General features: G+C 38.5%; 1 protein-coding gene and 1 long non-coding RNA gene across 4 annotated transcripts; one reads left to right on the top strand and one right to left on the bottom strand.

Moving 5' to 3' along the window:
- The first annotated feature begins 1,369 nt into the window (after window positions 1-1,369).
- Window positions 1,370-9,138, top strand: LOC127938599 (uncharacterized). 3 transcript variants are annotated; one of them, XR_008148745.1, is made up of 9 exons: window positions 1,370-1,629; window positions 2,026-2,091; window positions 3,001-6,034; window positions 6,926-7,566; window positions 7,667-7,712; window positions 7,923-8,014; window positions 8,087-8,197; window positions 8,371-8,645; window positions 8,736-9,138. It is a non-coding gene; the product is annotated as an uncharacterized LOC127938599 (long non-coding RNA). The 3 variants fall into 3 exon arrangements; XR_008148746.1 differs by having other exon boundaries at window positions 7,156-7,566; window positions 8,736-9,137; XR_008148747.1 differs by having other exon boundaries at window positions 7,923-8,197; window positions 8,440-8,645.
- On the bottom strand, window positions 8,987-15,758 carry LOC127938597 (uncharacterized). Its single transcript, XM_052535309.1, has 17 exons — window positions 14,905-15,758; window positions 14,377-14,461; window positions 14,069-14,216; window positions 13,515-13,716; window positions 13,340-13,415; window positions 12,812-13,092; window positions 12,628-12,711; window positions 12,248-12,292; window positions 12,001-12,074; window positions 11,826-11,888; window positions 11,538-11,743; window positions 11,309-11,405; window positions 11,075-11,237; window positions 10,867-10,970; window positions 9,965-10,109; window positions 9,766-9,889; window positions 8,987-9,616 (listed from the first exon to the last, which is right to left on the bottom strand). The coding sequence occupies exons 1-17, from the start codon at window positions 14,920-14,922 to the stop codon at window positions 9,255-9,257; spliced, it is 2,277 nt and encodes a 758-aa protein (XP_052391269.1). The 5' UTR covers window positions 14,923-15,758; the 3' UTR covers window positions 8,987-9,254.
- Window positions 15,759-18,016: the final 2,258 nt, after the last annotated feature.

Genomic DNA, 18,016 nt, shown 5'->3' on the forward strand with positions numbered 1-18,016 from the left:
TTCAGAGGTAGTAATAATCAACCACTTTTTGTCTTGTGAAGTGAAGGGATGATCTCAACAGCGTTTATGTATTCTTCCACCTGTTTTCTTTGTTCCTGTAATTCCTTTCTGTCTTTCTTCTGTTCTTTCTCCCATTCATCCAAATCCTCTTTAGAAAGCAGCATCTTCTGCGGCCAGCGCACCGTGGACGCAATGAGAAACAGCGCCGCCTGCAGGACGTGTCTGACAGCGACACACAGAGTCGACACGACTGCTAGAAACAGAGAGAGAGACTCCCAGAGCAAACACACTCCTTCCAGGAAATAAACAATGGCTTTTCTACTACTCTTAGAAATATACTCGGGCTGAGAACTATGCCATAACAAATTTTCATTCATGCAATCACTGGTCAAATGAATACGCCAAGCTGTAGCCAAGTGTTGACCAGCACGACGCAGGTGTAAGAGCACCAGATTCAGCTGACACACGGCTGTGGTCAACACATGAAGAACCAAACGACACTCGCCAACAGATTTTCCTGCGAATGAGAAAGAATCGCATATAAAACACGCAGATGTTAATGTTTTAAAAGTTTACACATAGCCTAACGTTACTGCTCTCTCGTTTCTAAATATATGAAGGGATATTTCAAATCCATTTTCAGTAGCCCATACTACGATATAAAGTTTCATATTTACCATCTGCGAAAAAAATAATCAAAATAAGCAGCAGAATCCACATTCTGACGATGGCTGTGATCCTCGGACAGACGTGAATATGGAACAGAGACAGTTTATGGAATGAGTTCGTGAGAAACGAAACTCAAGACACGCCACATTTCCGCGGTTTATCCTCCCACAGTAGGCCTGCGAATTATTTTGAGGCAGTTGTGAGATAGTATGTTATAATAACATTGTTATGATAGGCATTTTTGGTTTTCACACTGTATCGGTGTCCGAAATCGGCACTCGTGCATCATGCATGGTCGGTTTCTTCTTTAGGGCAACTCACCACCAAAATCCAAAATGAGAACCGATTTTTTTTTATTAAGGTAAAATATTTTTTATGTTTTGTCAAAAGCCCCGAATCGTTTAGTTTTTTTTTTTTTAAATAACTTCAACTTTGTTTCATTTCCTCTCAGTCTTTCAGACTGGAGCGGCAAAAAATGAAACCAGCTCCATTACCGTGCGTGGTGGCGGACGGTAATGTATCGCACATCACTCAGCTTGTTTGCCAACTGCCAATAAAAACTAACGAAGAAGAATATAAATCTTCTTCTTCGTCATTGTCATCAGGAGCTGGCGGGCTTTTTTATTTCACTGGTGTCATAGCGAGATCCCTGGCTAACCGGCTAAATTTAACATTATGGATATAACAACATTTTTCAAAGGAACACTATAGCTGCGTCCGAAATCGCATACTTCCATACTATATAGTAGGCGAAAAACAGTATGCGAAGCAAGTAGTATGTCCGAATTCTTAGAATTCGAAAAACAGTATGCGAGATGTACCCGGATGGCCTACTACTTCCGGCCGAATTCCGTAGTATGCATAGGATGGACACTACTCTATCCCATGAGGCCACGGGAGAGGACTCGTCATACTCATATTCGAAAATAACGGCAAATCGTGACGCCGCTGTTTTGAAGTGTAAGTACCTTATGGATTAACGCTGTTCATTGTGGTTAAAGTGTACTTGTTTAACATAATCCAAGTAAACGACTGACTTGTTAAAGTTTTACATATTGTAAACTGATGAGACTATTTTGTAAATTGAGTTTAAAAATATGTTTAATAATCATTATCGATGAGAGGCTGTGCCTCAGCTTGTTAAGGCTGCTTTATACAGACGGCTCGTTAAGTAATTTAATGATATAAAGTTACAAAATGTTAAGTAATTGAAACGAGTTAAATTACATTTTACTAGTGTTTATATTTTGATTTTAAAAAATTGTTGGATAACTTACAAGGCAAACTATTGTTAATAGGTGCCTCAGTTTGATCATAAATCATCAGTAATGTGTAAATCCTGTTCTGATCTTACAGAGACTGATGAATACAATCTTGTTCTCATCCACTGATTAAACCCTATCCACTGGAAAGCATATTTCAGTAAGTATATAAATTAAAATTAATCTTAACTACACACACTCTTTACATGTATTTATGTTAGGATAAGCACTGATTTATGCTGTTTTGTTTTTTATTACAATATGAATTTCCAGGTATTTCCAGTTGCTATTTTGTCAGTTGCAAAGTACTTAATAACAAATAACTTTTGAAGCAGTTGTGTGTACTGATTTTGTAGCAGTTTCCAGTTGTTTTTTTATACAGGCAACATCGTAACATCTGAAGAATGTTGTCTTGAGAATGGGTGCCACACTTTAGAGAAATACCCATACAAATTATTATCTTTATGTATTTATTTATTTATTTTTTAAAGCTTCAGACAAAACCACATTAACATTTTCATAAAGTAGTATAATAGAGCTTAAAGCAACAGCAAAAGGGAATTTCTTAAGACGTTTCTATAATAATGTCAGGAAAATAAACTTCAGCAGCTTCATTTCAGTAACTGTAGATGAGGACTTTAAATTTGGGAATCAAAAATGAGTGGAAAACAGTGGAAATCTAAAATATACCCCAGGGATAAAGTAATACATATTATAAAATTAAACTTGTTGTAAATATGTTGGTATGCTATGTTATGTGATATGTTTCTAGATTTTCAAATTGTAAAATTTTCATTTTCAACGGTAATATGAATTCCCAGTTATGAGTGTAATATACTTATGTGAATATATAAATACACACACGTTTAAATTTAAATACTTACATGTGTATTTATACATATTTATGTGATTTTTTTTATAGTATTTATATTTCTTAAATAACTAATATATGTATATCTTGATTTGACAGTCTTAAAATTAACTTACACAACTTACACAAGCTTAAACAATAGCACTATGAGAACATGAAGTGATTTGCAGAGTCTTAACCTGTTCAACTGTCCTACAGGTAATCTGCTCTTGAAGAGCTGCACATGGTCATCTGGTGTGACACAGCTGTGCTCAGATTGTCCCGCACATGCTCTCCTGTGCTGACTTCTGTGTTTTGGGGTTCCAGTGTATCATCGTCATGATCTTCCACAACTTCTGGATCAGCAATGTCCTCATTCAGAAGACCGAGGTGGTGGAGCACTGCACAGCATGCAACAACATCTGCACAAAGGCAGGACTCACTTCCAGGGCCTTGAAGAAGAAGATGGAGCACAGCTGGTCTGCATTATCCTGAAGGCTCTCTCAACAATGTTCTGTGCATGAGCATCATTGGTGTTGAATCAAAGCTGTGCAGGATTGTGTTCAGACTCCCTGTCTGCTGTGATGAGGCAGATGTGTGCACTCAAACAAGGATACCCACCATCTCCCAGGATGTGTTTTCCTGCAGGTGGATAGGCCTCCAGTGTTCTTCAGCACCCTGGCATCATACACAGACCCAGGATACTCAACAAAGATATCAAGGTACTTACCATGGTGGTGACCTGCAGCTGAACAGAATGAAACCGCTTCCTGTTGAAATAACATTGGGCTTCACTTGCTGGAGTTTCAATTTGTATGTGACAGCCATCTATTGTGTCAGCTACCAGAAGAAAACTGCTTCCACTGCCCCCAGGTCATCTGTGGTGAAGAAGGCAATCAGCCTCCTCAAAATCCCCATGACAGACCTGACCTGCTCATTCTGTGCACAATGTTATGCAGCTCTTGGATGTCGAAGGCCAGTGACAGCAGCCTGTATGACGCTGTTCACAGTCTGTTAATATGTAGTTTTTGTTTTTTAGAATAAAATTTCAATAGGTTACAAATTTTTTTGCTGATATATCTAAATCTTAACTATATGTATTTACATATGTGTGTATATTGTCTATAATGTATATATTATGTATGTATTAATGTATATATTGTGATGTGTGTATGTGTGTTTCTGTGTATATTTCTATAATGTATTTGTATTTATGTGTATATATCTGTGTGTGTGTGTGTGTGTGTGTGTGTATGTGTATTTGTCTAAGCATTCATTCAAGTTTATTAATTTATGTTCGTTTTGTGTAATTTTATTTGTATTTATTTATTACAATAAATTACTTTATATCCTTACATAAAATCAGGTTGTCAATCTGTTCACAGCTGTAGCTGCTGTTATTCTGAGGTAGAAAATTAAAAGCTAAATTTATATTTAGTAAAGGATTTACAAGCTGTCAACGAAGGCATGATCTGCGAACAGCTGACCGACGCCTGCTTTGAATTGTTAATTCAAACGATGTAAAAACGCAGACGAAAGCGGTAAGAAAAACGAAAGACATCACCGATGTACGCTCAGTAGAGGCTCTTTAAATTTACGCGCTGTTGTGACGACGTATGTCACGTGACAATGTCAACATGGCAGATGTAGTACGTCCGAAATCCATTCATACTACCCACATTCATACTATATAGAACGTACTTTTCTAACGGTCTAGTAGTACGTTCAAATTCAAATGTAGTACCCAGTACGCAGTATTCGATTTCGGACGCAGCTTATGGCGTTTATTTAGTCTCAAAACTCGCGCACGTAAAATCTAGGCGCCGTGCACAGGATACGAGGGCAAAGAACAGCATCCGCGCGCAAAATGCCATCCTTGCGCGGGCGCATTTCTGCACCGCGAGCGCTCAGAAAGTATTCGCGCGCGTTTCTGCTCCGCGAGCGCTCAGAAAGTATCCGCGCGCGTTTCTGCTCCACGCCCACAAATACTGTCTCGCGAGCACGGGGCTGTGACGCACTCTCGCTCGTTCGGAACATGTTTTACAGCACTCTCATGATCATTCCCCACGCTCTCGCGCTCGATCTGCTCTCACCTGCTGCTTTTGCTCGCTTGAACAAATTTAGTTTTGGCAGTCGAGGGGCGGGGCTTACTGTTTTTATAACCTCAAATGTCATTGGTTACTTCCCATTTTCCGGAAGTCTGTTGTGATTGGACACCTGTGATTTTCAATCAAGTACGTCAAAGGAACGACAGCTGATATAAACGATCAAGATTCGGCAAGAAAGATGGATATGGCGTTTATTTAGTCTCAAAACTCGCGCACGTAAAATCTAGGCGCCGTGCACAGGATACGAGGGCAAAGAACAGCATCCGCGCGCAAAATGCCATCCTTGCGCGGGCGCATTTCTGCACCGCGAGCGCTCAGAAAGTATTCGCGCGCGTTTCTGCTCCGCGAGCGCTCAGAAAGTATCCGCGCGCGTTTCTGCTCCACGCCCACAAATACTGTCTCGCGAGCACGGGGCTGTGACGCACTCTCGCTCGTTCGGAACATGTTTTACAGCACTCTCATGATCATTCCCCACGCTCTCGCGCTCGATCTGCTCTCACCTGCTGCTTTTGCTCGCTTGAACAAATTTAGTTTTGGCAGTCGAGGGGCGGGGCTTACTGTTTTTATAACCTCAAATGTCATTGGTTACTTCCCATTTTCCGGAAGTCTGTTGTGATTGGACACCTGTGATTTTCAATCAAGTACGTCAAAGGAACGACAGCTGATATAAACGATCAAGATTCGGCAAGAAAGATGGATATGGCGTTTATTTAGTCTCAAAACTCGCGCACGTAAAATCTAGGCGCCGTGCACAGGATACGAGGGCAAAGAACAGCATCCGCGCGCAAAATGCCATCCTCGCGCGGGCGCATTTCTGCACCGCGAGCGCTCAGAAAGTATCCGCGCGCGTTTCTGCTCCACGCGCACAAATACTGTCTTGCGAGCACGGGGCTGTGACGCACTCTCGCTCATTCGGAACATGTTTTACAGCACTCTCATGATCATTCCCCACGCTCTCGCGCTCGCTCTGCTCTCACCTGCTGCTTTTGCTCGCTCGAACAAATTTAGTTTTGGCAGTCGAGGGGCGGGGCTTACTGTTTTTATAACCTCAAATGTCATTGGTTACTTCCCCTTTTCCGGAAGTCTGTTGTGATTGGACACCTGTTATAAGATGAAACATGGCTTCATCAACGGAACAAATGCGTGTGAGTTATCACTTAATTAGTTTTCATTTTGTTTTATTTATTAATTGTTGTTTATTAATGTGTAATGTGAATAAATGCATGGTTACCATATAATAGGTTCTTATTAGATTCTACATCAGTCTTATGCATTGTGTTACATACTGTACCATTCTTGTGGTACTAGTGATTGCATTCTTGTTGTTAAGAGATATTTACAGACTGTAATGACACATTTCCATGGTTATTCGCATTGTAAATCTACCAAAATGATTATAAATTGACATTTTATATTTATAGCACTATGATTTGTCTTATTTGCATTCAAATATTTAAAAATAAATTGGAACAAAACGGGAATGTAAAGTCACCACTCTACACAGAACCACTACACTCCCATTCTATATACGTTTAAACTATATTGGTATGTATTATATCATATTGGTTCTGAGAAGCTCAGAAATTTAAAGTGTCCATTAAATCGTTGTAAATATAACAAGGGCTTTGGATGAAAAATAAATTATGTTTTATATCAATAAGCAAGATTTGTTGTTAAGCTTTTTGTTATCATCCTGTGTATTACTAATATGCCAATTTTGAGTGGTTCATTATATGTTCTGTTAAATGTAAAAGGGTTTCTTGCTTCTCAAGGTAAGAGACACTACACAGCATGAGTGAATGCACCGTTCTGAAACCCTACAAATTCTGAAATTTGTCTTTACATCTAATACACCTTTATTTATTTTTTAAAGATATGTTATGTTTACATGGTGTGTAATCATTTATGCTGTGTATTGTACTTTAATTTCTCTCTTGTTAGGTTAGTATAGCTTACAAAAAGTTAGATGATTAAGATAAATATGTAATATTTTAAAAAACTAATGTTGCTGGGTTTTGTTCCTCTGTATTGTGCAGCAAATTCTGAAAAGGCATCTTTTGGAGGAGCTTTTGAGATCTCCACCTGACTTGGATTACATGGAGTTTGTGTGCCGCCAGCAGCTGTACCTCCTGCAAGCTCTCTCAAGACATGCAGAAATACCTTATGAAATCATTCAGGCTCTGCAGGCAGTGTTTGAACTAGTTAGACAACCACCATATTCCACAGCTCCACATGCAGTAGTGGATTCAACTGTTGGGTCTGAGAGGAAGTCCAAGGTTTGCAATTGAAAGAGAAGAGTTAGCAGAGATGCTGCAGACAAACCTTCCTGTCCATTACATTGCAAAAATGATTGGTGTTTCCACAAGAACCATCTTTAGAAGGATGAACGAGTTTGGCCTTTCGATCTCAGGGATGTATAGCTGCATCACTGATGAGGAGTTGGATAACCTTGTGAGAAGCATTAAGGATGATATGCCTGTTGCTGGTTACAGAATGGTCAGAGGGAGGTTGTTGTCTTTAGGAATGCGTGTTCAATGGCAGAGAATAGCTGCCTCAATGCACCGCGTTGATTCAATTGGAATCCTTTCGAGATTGGCCAGGTTGGGATGTGTGGTGCGGCGAACGTACTCAGTTAGAGGGCCCCTTTCCCTTGTGCACATAGACACAAATCGATACGGTAAGTTATGTATGGTGTGTGTATGTGCGTATATATATATATATATATATAATGTATGTCTGTGTATAATTTTAAGATTTTTTTTCTCCCTTGTAAATAGATACAACATTGTAATATTTGGTGGTGTGGATGGTTATTCCAGGAAGGTATGTTTACAGTGTTGAGATATATATATATATATATAGTGTCACTGTTCATCTGGTATCAAAATTATTCCAGTCACTAATTCTATGAAAAAAAAAAAATATTCTTAGCATGTAAAATTAGCATGAAAATTAGCATGTAATACATTTATTTCCAATGCATGTTATATTTTCTCCTACGTATATTTACTTAGTTGCATTTTGTGTTTGCAGGTCATGTACTTAAAAGCAGCAACTAACAACCGGGCATCGACAGCATACCACTTCTTCTCAGAAGCAGTCCAGACATTTGGCTTACCATCTAGGTGAGTATAGTAAAGAAAAGGCATTTGAATTTTATGTCTGGAAATGTATTGTACTATAACAAAATAAATCAGGGTCAGGGGAGACCAAGGAGTGGAGAATGTACAGATAGCCAGGTTCATGTTTTCTTCAAGAGGCACGGACCGAGGAAGTTTCATATCCGGGAAAAGTGTCCATAATCAAAGGTAAATTACTGTCTGAAATTTCACAAATGAAAAGACTTATTTTATATTTTGTAACTTCAGTAATCTTTAGGTAGCTTTTCAATGTCACTTATGTAACAAACTACTTTACATTTATTAGTAATTGATCTCAAATGCCTTTCACTGCATTTAAACCTAATTACGGTTTCAAATAGGATTGAGCGCCTCTGGCGTGATGTTAGAACCATGGTGACTAACAAGTACTCGGACACACTGCACCCTAGAGGCAGAAGGATTGCTGGACTTATCAGTGGTCGAGGACCTTTTCAGTGTGCACTACACTTAACTCCAAAGACTTCAGGCAGACTTGGACACATTTTCCGAAGCCTGGAATCATCATCCACTCTCCTCAGAGGGCAATCGAAGTCCAGAGCAACTGTGGCAGATTGGAATGATGCACATAAATATTGACCCATCGGAGAGATACGAGGTATGGTGACCCTGCTTTAGTTACTCTACTGCTGTTTATGTATTCCTCCAAGTTGATTTTTGACTATGTATTCAATTTCTGTACCTTCAGGACATGGAAGAGCCAAATCTAGACTGGGCAAAGCAGCTTCTTATGATGCCTGTGAAGATTTCGGAGTTGTTGTTCCTGAATTTGAAAGCCCTTTGTGTTCAGATGGGTTGAGGGCTCTCGAACACCTGCTTAATTCCACTGGTCCCAATATCCCGGTTAAAGAACTGTATTTGCTTTGTCGGGAGTTTGTTTCATCAAATATGGTGTAATAATTTAACAAAACACACCAATCAAGCATAAAGACAGTACTGCAGCTAACAGCTTTATTTTGCATTGAAGCCTACTGTATATTGTTATACATTTTCATTTCCAAATTGAGTTTTGGAACGATACAGCAGCAATCTTTGCTGCATTTTTTTGCAATGCATGTCAATGATAAACAAAACTAAATAATAATAAAAAAAAGCTGCATTTAAATATGTAAAAGCTACTGGATCTCTATCCTTTTAAATAACTAACACTATAACAATAACAGAGAGAACACAGTTCAAGGAGTAAACGCTATATTAGGAATCCAGCTCATGAACGACCGAATTCTCTGCTATTGCTCACAGCCTGCCTCATAATGTCGAGGAACTCCGTGTAAGTCCCTAGGTGCCTAGTAGGCAAGGTCACAGTACAGGAACATGCATTTACAAGAGGGTAGCATAAATTGTGCTCACCATATTGTAGCTGACAGTCATGATCAAATTCTATGTGTATTTTAAATTTTTCTCTTTGTGCAGACGTAATGGGAACATGTCCCTGACCAGTAAGCCACTGCATGAAGCTGCTGACGGTGATCTGGTCTTGTTCTGCGTTTTCTTTTGTACGGTCCTTGGTTTCATCTACCTTTTTGTTGTCGTCCTCACCTCTGCTCTCCCTACCACTGCTCACTTCTTCTGCACGAAAAAAAAAACAAAACAAAAAAACACTTGTGTCTAAGCCTTTACAATACCGGACATTGTATTTTTTAAAATCGTGACTGAGGGCAACATGCTCAAACTGATATAATTTTAATATAATTTAGAATATTGAAAAATGTTACCACCTTCTTCAAGGCTTTGAATGAAGTCCTGTAAGTAGTTCACAATTCTTGATTCTCTCTGCCGCTTTACCGAACCCAGCTCACTTAAAACGGGTAACAGGGCCATCGTGAGAAAATCTGCATCAGGCTGCAAAGAACAACCTTTTATTAGACAAAACTCAAAAGCAACTATAAAAAAAAAAATGCAAGTAACAACACTTACTTTTGTGAAATGGCCAGGAACAAATAAAGGCTGAAATAAAGGCTGATTTTGTTTCACCATTTTATGGAGGCCATAGAGCTCTAATCCTTTGCACATCTGCTGCAGCATTGGTAGGATTCGCACACAAGAATGCAGGACAACAGCACTGTATATAAAAGTAAATCCAGGAAAAAAGTAAGTGTACAAAAACTTGTTCATGAAGGTTAATAAAAGTGGTTGGTTCACACAAAAGAGACTGAGTATGGAACATTAATAACCCTTTAGTATCCAGAAAAAAAAAAAAAGAAAGAAGAAGTCCACAATGGACAAAAATGCCAGTGTCAAAAAAAACTGTCAAATATTTGAAGCACAGACTTAATGTTGGACACATTTTAAAGACCCATGGCAGATAAATGTTGAAGAAACAGTTATAGCTAGAAACCCATACAAAGTTAAATTAAGTTTAAGATTATGATTTATGAAGAATTTTATATAAAATATATTTTATGAAACATATTTAACTCTAAAACTGCTACAAAATTAAAGCGAAAAATCTAAACAAGTCATGTTCCAAATGTGAGGTAGAAAAAAATTTGGGCGCAGTAAGGGATTTTACCCATTAGATGCCAGCAAAACTCCACTTGTGCACAAAGTGGTTGGGTTTGGGATTTGCAGTATATAGATTTTGGGATTTTCTTTAAAATATTACAAGCACACAAACGTACACACCAGTTAAATCAAAGTAAAAACTGGGTTTATACTTTAACTGAATCTCCATAAGATTGGAAAAGCATAAAAAAAAAAAAAAAAGATTTTAGAAACCGTTATTTAACAGTTTAGGTCTATATTACAGAGTTCTAACCCTAATGGGTGGATTCGGAAGAAAAAGAGCCAGATTAAAACATCACAGATTCACATTATACCTGAGAATGTCCTCCTTTCTCTCACACGTTAGAGGTCCAGTGTATCCACATGCTACAATTCCTTCAGAAAGGTCAAGTAAGGCTGTATCGTCTGCGGTCTCAATCTAATGAAATACAACCAATACTTTCATCTGTAATTTGGTTTGACTACAACCTAAATTATAAATAAATATGTGTATATTTTGGTGATAGAGTTTAATTAGAAAACCTTAGCAATAAGATCTAGCAGGTCTGCATCTGTTACATCAGCCTTTGACAGCTGATGTTTATTGATCTCCCCGGTAGAGATGAAATTGTACATCCACTCCATGAAAAAGTTAGGTGGAGGGCCATCCTGTGTAATGCTCACAGCCATTATTTCACCAACTGTCCTAAAGTACATCATGAGCCGTTCATAAATGGGCAAAATGGCATTAAATGAAAAACTCCAGTATAGACATACCTGAAATTGTCATTCTGAAATTCTGTAATCGAATACTTCAGATTTTTCCCAAAATTCCCTCCCTCGAAGAATTTTGCCTCAATCCCGGCCATCATTTCTGTGAAAAAGATTACACTATCAGTATTAATAGACATAGGAACTGAAGTCAGTTAAGAAAATTGTGACTATTTTATAAAAGTGCATAAATGTATGCAATGGCACTGCTGCATATAACGAAGACAAAACATACCGGTCAGGAATTCTTTCATAAGAGCACCACTGTCTATCCCAGGCTCTCCAATGAAAGTAACTCTGAGGGGATTCTTTGGAGACGACTTCTTCTGCCGCTTCCATTGTGCCAAGCCTCGGTTGAACATGTCCTCCCTTGTGACACAGACACTGAAAATGGTTGTAGGGTCTATTGCCTCTTTAAGTTTGCTGACTAATTCTGTAAGGCTTGAGAAAAAGAAAAAATACAGAAACATTATTTGGTTTTTGTCCTGGAAAAAATGGCACTATAACTTAAACTTAAATTCACCGGTTTTGATTGTCTTCGTGTTGTTCTGTAATTTCCAAATCTATGTTTGGTCTATCTTGAATTCTGAAAGTAAGAATACAATTTAGCTGAATGCAAATTTCTACCGCACACACTAACACCTAATGGTAAAGATTGTATGTTAAAGCAATAATTTGATAAACACAAAAATAGTAACCTTTCCCCACAGGTACTAGCATGTACTTCAATGAAGTCTTCTGAATACAAGGCAGAACACACAGGACAAGGTACCTTACAAGTGCAGGGAAATACATAAAACCAAAATAAAAACCATCATTATCAAGTAAAAATGAACTACCTTTATGACAACAAATTAACCTGAAAATAAAATGTATTTTATACTCATTACATAACATTTCCTTGTATAAAACTACACTAAATAGTCCTGCATGCATTGGTCTTACCTTGACATCAATCACTGCTGAAGAAGAATCCAACTCATCCCTTAACTGTGGATGTAAACCAATGGAAAATATATGATTTCATGTGAGAAATCACTTCAAAGTTTTTAATTTCAAAATGACTCCTTACATTACCACTTAAACTATAAATTGAAGAAGTATATGGCTCTTCTGTATCTGTAGGGTACTTTATATAAATTACAGTTGTCAGATATGGCTGCATTAATAAGGGTAACACAAAATAAATGTCTTGTACCAATTAAATTAGTAGACTTAAAGTTAATCTAAATTGTGTCTGATGTAAAATCATGTTAAATAAATTAAGGAGACTTATACATTATTTAGAAGTTAAACTGCTATAGGCATGACACTGAACAACCTACATTGGCATGATCATCCTCAACGTTTGTGGAAATAGAAGGCACTTCTGTATCAATCTCTAGATTCTGTATGTAATCTCTAGGCTCCTGTAACAAATTAAATGCCAATTTAAAATTGACAATTGTAAATTCATATTTTATTTACTATTACTGAAATGAAAACATTTAAAAATTAAATTGACTTTACTGATTCACAATCACTGATGTCAATACACAGGTCTGTATCGCACTTCTGGACGTGCACTGCGAGCAGCTGAACAGGCATATCTGTGAAACATTTAGCGCATCGTGCTTTCGGCATTTTCTCAAACTCTTTTGCGGAGTACGGTAAAGGAGAGATGTCTAGAGTATTCTGTAGAGGCATGATATACAGACAGCCCTTTCCTCCTGCAGTTTTGATGAGATAGGACCCGGTGTATCCTTCAGCTTCCGGCGCAACAATGTTCAGCTTTCGCTGACCTGATCCGCCTGAGTGAAAAAGATCAGAATCCACTATCAGCTATTTATATGGAAAAATAAAGGTTTCAGAAATTAAATAATATTCTATTTCACTCTTAACATTGATAGCCAAGGTAAACTAAGATAAACTAATTTTGTGAGTACTTTTAAAGAGGTCATACTTTTAGCAGAGATGCCCCTCAAATTAACAATCCAGTCTAGTGATGTGTAAAGTTGAAGTCACAATAAAATTTAAATATCAACCAAGTTATCTTACCAACAGCTTTATAGAGCATCCAGGCTCCCTCCAATGAGTCCATTTTTGTATACATCTCCAACAATAGCTTCGATATCTGGAGGTATTAAATTCAAGCTTTATTAAAACAAAACTGGTTAAATGAACAGTAATTTTAAAAAGGGCCCATTTATATGTAAAACTTGAAGTGCCAGACCTCAGAGTGGTCAGCATCCTCCGGGATGATAATAGTCCTCCGTCCTAATCCAGCCTGTAAAAGTAACAGCTCATCCGAGGCTTTTGGGGTCCTTTCAACACTTTTATTTAGGAGGAAAAACTGGATTGGCGTTGACCTGGCATGCCTTTTTTTAGGAGTAGGGATAAAGCCTTTTCGTCCCTTGAACAGACCAGGGAATGCTCTGAAAGGAAAAACAGATGGGTCAATGTTGTAATATTCACTTCAGTCAGTCTTGAAGCATAATACCAAAGGCCTCATCTAAACTGCCCATTTCAACACAGTTATACCTTAAAAAGGTTTAGGAAGTTATGCTTGAGACTTATACCCAAGGCTTGCTTTATGCTACTTGAGGATTGATACTGTAGGTATTTTAACAATGTCAAAAGTCTCAATGTTACATCTTTATATTATGTATGTTATTATTATTATTGGTCTACCAGTATTTATTAGCACATAGTGAGAAAGAACGAGAATTTTAAGTTTAAATTCTCATAATGTGAACTATAACATTTGATTATTTGACAGATCCAAACCTGGCCATACTCTGGTCCACTGAATTTCCTGATGCAACACTAATGGGCCGCTGTAGTCTCATTGTAGTCTGCACCCTGTCACCAGGGTTTGCCTGACCCTGTATCATCCTGCCTGCTGTGACCTGCTCTCTCTGAACCTGCCCTTCAGCTGTTGAAACCATTCAAAACTGTATAAAAAAACTGAAGCCCATTGTGTCTATACGTATTAAAAAGCAGTATTATTATGGCCAATCATAATCATTACATTCCAATGTAAGAAAGGTCTGCAACGTTTAATTCAAAGAAATGCCACACAAAAATGAATTTACCCATCTGTGATGGTGAGCTTGACTCACTAGTTAGGGCATTGCGTAAAAGGGACACAACGTGCCTGGCAGCATTCTGCAACTCGGCCTAAATTAAATTAATAAAGAAAGCATTATTAGCCCCAACTTTAAGAACAAAGTAGCAAGAACACCACATGTATATATTCTAAAATAGTATTGAAATTATTACACTATTACACGGTTTATCTATTAAACAAGTAATCGCAACAAGAAGCTTCTTGTTACTAAGTCCATTTATTTTCTTTATGATAGAGAATCAATGCACTAAATTTACAAATATTTTAGATATTTTTTTTTTTTACAACTACTACATACATGAAGCATGGTAATATGTTTATGATTGTTGTGGTTAGCTGCAAGCTAGTTAGTTAACAGTCTTTTACTGAACAGAAATCGCATCTTAATGGCCTGCTGATCTCCACCTTTACAATGTTTTCAAATAAGTAATACAAATCATAAAGTGTCAAAAAAAAAAAAAAAAAAAAAGGCATTAATTTGGCAATCACGTACCTCTCTTTGACTATCCATCTTTCTTGCCGAATCTTGATCGTTTATATCAGCTGTCGTTCCTATGACGTACTTGATTGAAAATCACAGGTGTCCAATCACAACAGACTTCCGGAAAATGGGAAGTAACCAATGACATTTGAGGTTATAAAAACAGTAAGCCCCGCCCCTCGACTGCCAAAACTAAATTTGTTCAAGCGAGCAAAAGCAGCAGGTGAGAGCAGATCGAGCGCGAGAGCGTGGGGAATGATCATGAGAGTGCTGTAAAACATGTTCCGAACGAGCGAGAGTGCGTCACAGCCCCGTGCTCGCGAGACAGTATTTGTGGGCGTGGAGCAGAAACGCGCGCGGATACTTTCTGAGCGCTCGCGGAGCAGAAACGCGCGCGAATACTTTCTGAGCGCTCGCGGTGCAGAAATGCGCCCGCGCAAGGATGGCATTTTGCGCGCGGATGCTGTTCTTTGCCCTCGTATCCTGTGCACGGCGCCTAGATTTTACGTGCGCGAGTTTTGAGACTAAATAAACGCCATACCATTTGTCCATTAATTATTTCTAAAGAAACATGAAAATGTAAAAGTCTCCATTACCTTGTATCTTATGTTATGGCGCCGTAGAAGCAGTTTTTGTAAAAATAGGCTAATGATTGCGTCATAACCGGCGACTCTCTAGCCCTCTCTGCCATTCCGGCAAATACACAGGTAAAGTGTTCCTGCAATTGTTCATGGGTCGCTAGATTTTGCACTTTCACACTGCCAGTGATGACCTGGTATACAGTATGTGCGTGCTTTCACACACAACCCTTGAAGATCCCGTAACGACACGTGACATCAGCGCGTGACGTGTAATGTACGAGTCGACAACGCTAGGCACGTTATACTGAAGCAAGCAAACGATCTCTGCGTCAGCGCGGAAAGTGAGGAATTAACTGATTTCTGCTTCATTACAGTTTGCACATATGTTTTCGTCGCGAACGTTGATCTTCCTTCAAAACAGCCGGTAAAAGAGTCGCGCGCGTCATCACTTCGACACGGAATTAGATCTGGCTTTTGTTCACACAGCGCTCGTCCCGGGTCGAACCCCGCAATGTTACTAGGTCCCTGCCCCGGGTTCAATGCGGTAATCAATCCCGGGACGTGGTTGCTTTCACACAGAAGGCGACCCGGCAATGTTCCGGAAATATTGTGGGTCCGACATGCAGTGTGAAAGGGGCTTCTGTTGCACAGTAGAGAAATTACCGTATGGACAGGAGGAGAAGCTCGCAGACAATCTTTTACTGTCTATGAGGCAATCGGGGGGACGTGGAGGCATAAAGTCAAGAGGGATAATTAATCAGAATACTTACCAAAATTTGCTCCTGTTCACGCTCGCCATCTCTGCAAGATTCAGATTTCTCTTGGAAGAGCGATTAGAAGACTTACAATTGTCAGACAGGTTGCTCACGTGACCTCTACATCATCAAGCTCAGTTTGAGTCTGTGCAGTACGCTCGACCCCCAAAGCAGGGCGTGCTTCTAATCGACTTCATTTTTCTCCGTTGAATCCAATGGGGTCGCTGTGTCCATTTCTTTTACTGTCTATGCTCAGACCCCTCCCAAATCAACCCAAATTGGCACATGACTCCTCACTCTCAATAGCAATGGCAGCTTCAATGACATGCTGACTTTAACGTTCGATAGAGCAACCATATTGAGCATTGGATTTTTCCCCTTTCAAAACTATACAAGTGACATGTCTCGGTACTATGTGATTTTAGACGCAACGCTAGTCTTGAGGATAGAAAACAGGTAACAGCACTTACTAACAACAAAGAAATTCTGCCAACGCACTAAATAGTAATATCCCAATGCAGCATGAACTTAAGCAACCCCCTCCCCAAAGAATCACTTTTTCCAGTTCATCAAAGTGTAAAAAATTATTTCTTTACGATTCAGATTTTCAAGTTCAAATCAATGATTCACTGATTCACAACGGCAAAGCTCACTGGAAGTAGAGACTACTCTGAAAGCTTCAGTAAATATATAAGATATTAAATCTACAGCGGTCATGAGGGTAAATTATAACAAAAAGAGATTTTTTGAATAAAATATCCCTTTAAGGAATTGTCAACTATGTTTTCAGAGGATGTAGTAGGCCTTATTTTTCCTCTGAAGTGATCAACAGTATTTATTCGTCCACCTGTCTTCTTTGTTCCTGTAATTCCTTTCTCTCTCTCTTCTGTTTTTTCTCCCATTCATCCAAATCCTTTAAGAAAGCATTTTATTTTGGAGACAATGAGAAAGAGCGCCGCCTGCAGGACGTGTCTGACAGCGACACAGAGTCGACAGAATCAGAGAAAGAGACTCCCAGAGCAAACACACTCCTTCCAGCAAATGAACAGAGGCTTTTATAAAACACCAAAAAAGATACCTGGTGCACTCTTGATTAGTACAATGTATTGACGTGACGTGACGTGAATATATTGATTTGATAGCTGTATCAAAAGCGTCAAAACATATTTTAATTAAATGATTCAAGTGTTGAGCCGCATGACACAGGCGCACTGCTGATAGTTTTTCCTGTTAATCAGAGAAAAAAAGTCAAAAACAGACAAATACTGTAGGTATCTTTGTCCTTATGTTTTTATTGATGCCTCGCCTCTGCCTGGTAAACAATAAAAATAATTATGAGATAGTAAAAATAAATAATAGTCACAATTGTGGGATATATAAGTAATTGTAAAAAGATATATAACTTTTTACTCTGCTGAATAGATTCTATTGCTCTTTCAAAATCCATCTGAAGTAAAAAAAAAAATTCTAAAATACTTACCATCCACAAAAAAATGACTGACCACCATGCAGAATTCACATTTTGAAAGTTCTCAGACAAACATGAATGTGGAACTTAACACACACCTTAACCACATCGCCACAGTACATTATCTCTTACATAAAGAGCAGTGTGATGATGAGGTCATCGTCTCAATGGCCGGAGTGTGTGAAGTCCTTTTAAAAATGTGTCTCTTTACATTGTTAGTGTTTAAGGTTTTTTTGACTTTGGTGTAGTTTATAAGGCTTGTTTTAATTATGTTTAATCCAGTTTCAATCCAGTTTATTCTGGTATAACTGCGTTTTATC

Source organism: Carassius gibelio, chromosome A20 (genome assembly GCF_023724105.1).
Source record: "Carassius gibelio isolate Cgi1373 ecotype wild population from Czech Republic chromosome A20, carGib1.2-hapl.c, whole genome shotgun sequence".
NCBI classification, from domain to species: Eukaryota; Metazoa; Chordata; class Actinopteri; order Cypriniformes; family Cyprinidae; genus Carassius; species Carassius gibelio.

Excerpts from the sequence above, each read along its gene's own strand:
- LOC127938597 (XM_052535309.1), bottom strand. Across the intron at positions 11,406-11,537 it reads TATGAAAGAATTCCTGACCG|AAATGATGGCCGGGATTGAG; the intron begins GTATGTTTTGTC and ends TCTTTTTCACAG. Across the intron at positions 9,890-9,964 it reads TTCCTGGCCATTTCACAAAA|CCTGATGCAGATTTTCTCAC; the intron begins GTAAGTGTTGTT and ends TGTTCTTTGCAG.